The 4,259-nt window shown below is 37.9% G+C and overlaps 1 protein-coding gene across 5 annotated transcripts; it reads right to left on the reverse strand.

The window, feature by feature from the left end:
- Positions 1 to 531: 531 nt before the first annotated feature.
- Positions 532 to 4,259, reverse strand: LOC111374639 (protein UPSTREAM OF FLC). Of its 5 annotated transcripts, none has more exons than XM_022997342.1 (7): positions 4,080 to 4,259; positions 3,430 to 3,677; positions 3,269 to 3,338; positions 3,060 to 3,175; positions 1,594 to 2,470; positions 1,084 to 1,386; positions 532 to 1,000 (listed from the first exon to the last, which is right to left on the reverse strand). In XM_022997342.1, exons 2-7 carry the CDS (start codon positions 3,632 to 3,634, stop codon positions 916 to 918), a joined length of 1,656 nt encoding a protein of 551 aa, XP_022853110.1. In that variant the 5' UTR covers positions 3,635 to 3,677; positions 4,080 to 4,259; the 3' UTR covers positions 532 to 915. The 5 variants fall into 5 exon arrangements, with proteins under 5 accessions (XP_022853110.1, XP_022853109.1, XP_022853112.1 ...); XM_022997341.1 differs by lacking the exon at positions 4,080 to 4,259 and adding an exon at positions 3,904 to 4,057; XM_022997344.1 differs by lacking the exon at positions 4,080 to 4,259 and having other exon boundaries at positions 3,430 to 3,500; positions 3,609 to 4,057.

A 4,259-nucleotide genomic window follows, 5' to 3' on the forward strand; every position in this document is an offset into this window, starting at 1 on the left:
AAAAAAATGAGACCCCCAACTATTTGTGGGGTTGGCGAACCCCCCGCTCCCCCTCCTTGCTCCAGCATTTTCCTTGGTGTTTTGTCTACGTTGACTTAGAAAGATTCTAAAATACTTTTAGTCAACTACATGAATTCCAACTGGTTCAACCATAAAGCTGAATAATCATCATATGCCTCTTGGATAAGCAGCATGCTGCATTTACAAACCCCTACCAGATAACATACATGCGTAACATTTTTTTTTTTTTTTTCATGTGGAACCGACCCCTACAGTGAGAGATCTGTAAGACTTCTGTAAGGAAACACAGAGCATTTCCCTGTCTTCTCCAATATGGTTCTCTACAAAACTAATGTTTTTGCAGACTTTTTCTATTTAAATAATAATAATAATAATAATAATAATAATAAATCACATATAATAGCTTATATGCAATCAAAAAAATGATCAACTGAAGTCTTATTCTGGTTCTATATACTATAACTGAACCTGTTACTGATTTTAACGAGCAAACAAGAGGTTTTTCAAACATAGTTCAACAACTATATGTTCTATTTATTTAGAGAACTTTTAACCAAATGGGCAAAGCTATTCTCAAGTTCTTAACCTTCAATAATTACACGTACAAAAATTGTCGAAATCATTGATTTCACTCTCTCTACCGGTATTCAGTTAAGTTCTGTCTACATTACCAAAGTATGACGCTAACGTTAGACAGAAGAACAACTTAAAATCCAGTAGTTCCTCCAGGAGGGCCATTCCAAAACTTTGAACCAAATGGACAAAGCTATTTACTCCATACTTCATTCCAGATCAGGCGCATAAAGTAGACCGCCCAACAAATTAACAAGATCAGAACTCGCCAAGGTCAAGTCGTAGAAAAGAACTAGATCTCCCATCAAAAACTGCCACGGATCAATCGTCAAAAGGTTTCTTGGAGTTATCCTCACTTTCAGAGGATACTTTGGATTCTATTATAATTCGTGCCCCTGAAGCAAGCCTGCTAGGAAAAAGTGGAGAAGATCTCAAAACACATGAATAAGAGTAGTAGCATTACGCTAAGTAACTAGTACCAGAACTTAACTTTCTTCGATTTTGATGACATTTTCCTTCTCGTCTCTGAAAGAATCTACTTTCTTTGACAGATTTTTTTCAGAGAACGGCTCTTCAATTCTCTTGCTTCCACCACTGGCTGTACCAAATGTAATGTTTCGTGAACTATCCACACGATCAGACGAGATTCGACGTCCCTCAGAGAGAGGGGATCTCATAGATTCACATCTTGGCTGCTTACTCAATGAAGCCTTGATGGACCTAGGAATGCACTTTGAATGCGTGGAATTAGGCTCTTTCTCGTCTTCGAGTGAATCAAACTGCTTGTTTGTCCTGCATTCCAAAATAATCCTCCTATTTCAGTATAACAATCTACAGGGGAAGAATACGTGCTAAATCACCTTGTCTAAAAGCTTAAGCCATAAAGAGGGAACAACTTCTTTATTTGAATTATGTCTTCAACAATTTGCACAAGCTAGATCACTATTATACAATTGTACAGAAGTATATAATTGACAGAGCGATGTATCACGAACTGACCTATCCGCATTATATGACAAAGATCGTTTTATAGTAACCTCTTCCGTGGGCACACTTGTCTCGACCAAGCCCCCGCTGAAGTATTCCTTGTCTTCCAACCTCACACCCATCAGCCTAGGATTCTCAGAAAGACAATCCAGCTCTCCCAGCATCACTGATGTCGAGAACAATGGAGATGGAAATTCGGAATGTGAAAAGCTAGGCTTGTAGGTAGGGATAAGGCCAAATTTGTGATCTTTTACCGCTATTGACCCACAAGTGATCAATTGCATAAGCACATTTGAAGCCTTGAATTTTGTGTTTGATGGCATACGAAGTTCCTCCTCTTCAAGTATTCTGAAGCTGTTGAGCTTACTGGCATCTGCTCTGATGAGAGATTCCAGGGTGTCGGTCTTTCCACTCGTCGAAGATGTACTAGATATAGATGTAGGTGGTGAAACTAAATCCCTGCAGATCTCCGAAGTCTCCTTTACTTGAGGAACCTGGTTTTGACGAGGCTCATTTCTCTCGGTCTCTAGTGATCCATCATCGGTCGAAACACCTCTTGTGCAAGTGTCTCGAGATCTAACAGCTGTGCCAGCATGTTCCTCAGTCTGAGTGAAGGCATCAGTTAGACCATTGCTCTGGTAAACCTTGTACTCTGTCAAGCCTAAAGGAGCATTTGAAGAGGAAGTTTTCCCGACACTGGACTGTGGAGAGAGAGCCAACGAACGTGGACGCTGAATAGGAGGAGACAGGTCATCATCCTGAGAACTCTTAGTTGTTCTACCATTCAAGCTGGAGGAAGATGAAGATTCACCTCGACTTCTAGAAGATGGTGGTTCTGGTAATGCTTTTAAATTCTGTAATGCAACATTTCCAGCCGGACTCAATTGACCTGAAAATATAAAGTGCTCAGTTTCAAAACTGGGATTTTGACCTACGTATTATTATTGAATACATACTCTCTTTTCTTCTGTCATATCCTAAGAGGGTAATGTGGACATTGTTCACTCTTTCTGTGAAGGGTGGTATAGAATCAAAATTTAAATTCTTCAGCTGTATCTTTTCCATATTATTTTCTCTCTCAAATTCATTGAGAATGCCACCCCATCTCTGATGCCCAAATGGACAAATAAGAATAAACGTAAGAACTTTCTAAAGGTTTCTTGTTACAACTTCTATCTTGAATTATTACCTATTTAAGAAACATAGAACAATTTTCAACTTTAGTATCAAGTCACCGGTCTCATATTTTTGAGATTTCGTTATTACTACTACAAATCGATAGGTTGTTACCAAGTCAAGCATATCAAACTAGATTCTATTGGAACTCAATGAAGTCAGTATCTGGTCTAATCTCGCCTACATTTTTTTGCACTATGAAAGAACAAGTTGGCATTGAGTTCAATTAAATTAGCTGTTCTCACATGAGAGCAGTAAATCATGTGGATAAACACAATGGAAGCATGAGAATACTGAATTACCAGAATCAGGTTCGTCAAAGAGCTCAGAACCTTTAAGAACATACTCGTTTCCATGAGCCGGAAGGATCAAATCGTCTTCACAAAGGTCATGCCATACATACCCGTTCTTATAACTCCTGTATCCATAAACCACCATAAAGAATTTAGCATAAGCAATCACAATTATAACTGACAGATTCAAATATAAAATCAAATTTAACCATTTTCACCTCTTGCAAGACCAAGAATACACTGAAGCCATGCCTCTGCCTCTCAAAACATTAAGCCTTTCCATAACATCTAAAGAACAAGTAAGAAGTTTCATAACAAAAGAATCACTTGTATAAATAAAATTAAATTCATACATACATAAGAGTGAATTTTATAGTACCTCTCAAGTAGAGGCCATCAGGGGAAGAGATGGGGACTTCAATAAAATGTGGATGCTCGAGCTGTCGATTCCTGCATAAATAGTAAACTACAGGCACTTTACGATCATGCTGCTGTTGTTTATATTGATACTTGGGCGATTTTTCCGTCCATACTTTTGCTCTTTCTGGGCTAACTTGCCTGTATTTCTTCATTCTTCCCTCCATTTTCGCCTCGAAAATCTAGTTGAATCTGAATCCTCTCAATTATCTGTGATTTCACGAAAACCCATTAAATTAAATCGTATTTGAAAAAAATAACTCCTGGTTTCACAGACATCAGGATTCATACATCGGCAAAAATTACAAGGGATTTTTACATTGTACATATGAATATTTGAGATGCTATAGATCTGGATATGAGGTAAAAAAAAAAAAAAAAGGCCCGAATACAAAGGTAAAAGCAATTATTGAAGTAAGTAAATAATATTGCATACATATGTAGCGCTTAAAAAACTTGTAATGCTATCAGATACGAATGCTAGACAAATACAGAAGAGGATCCCAGAAAATGCAAAAAAGATGAAATGCAAGTAAAACCCAGTTGTAGATTAACAAAGTCAGTGGCCTGCGTTGTGTGTTGAAAAAGAAATTAATAAATAAAAAGGCGAACCTAGGAGTGAGAGAGTTAAACCGATAAAAGACGCCCGCATTTAATGCAACATTGTGTGTCCGTATGTGACTGATCAAAGAAGTAACAGAGCAGTGTATACAGAGAGAGAAAGTAGAAACAGTAGGATGAAAGCGACTGGGGAAGTATGGTGCTGAAGGGATTTGTTTGTTCTTCATTCGA

Source organism: Olea europaea, unplaced genomic scaffold, assembly GCF_002742605.1.
Source record: "Olea europaea var. sylvestris unplaced genomic scaffold, O_europaea_v1 scaffold1269, whole genome shotgun sequence".
NCBI classification, from domain to species: Eukaryota; Viridiplantae; Streptophyta; class Magnoliopsida; order Lamiales; family Oleaceae; genus Olea; species Olea europaea.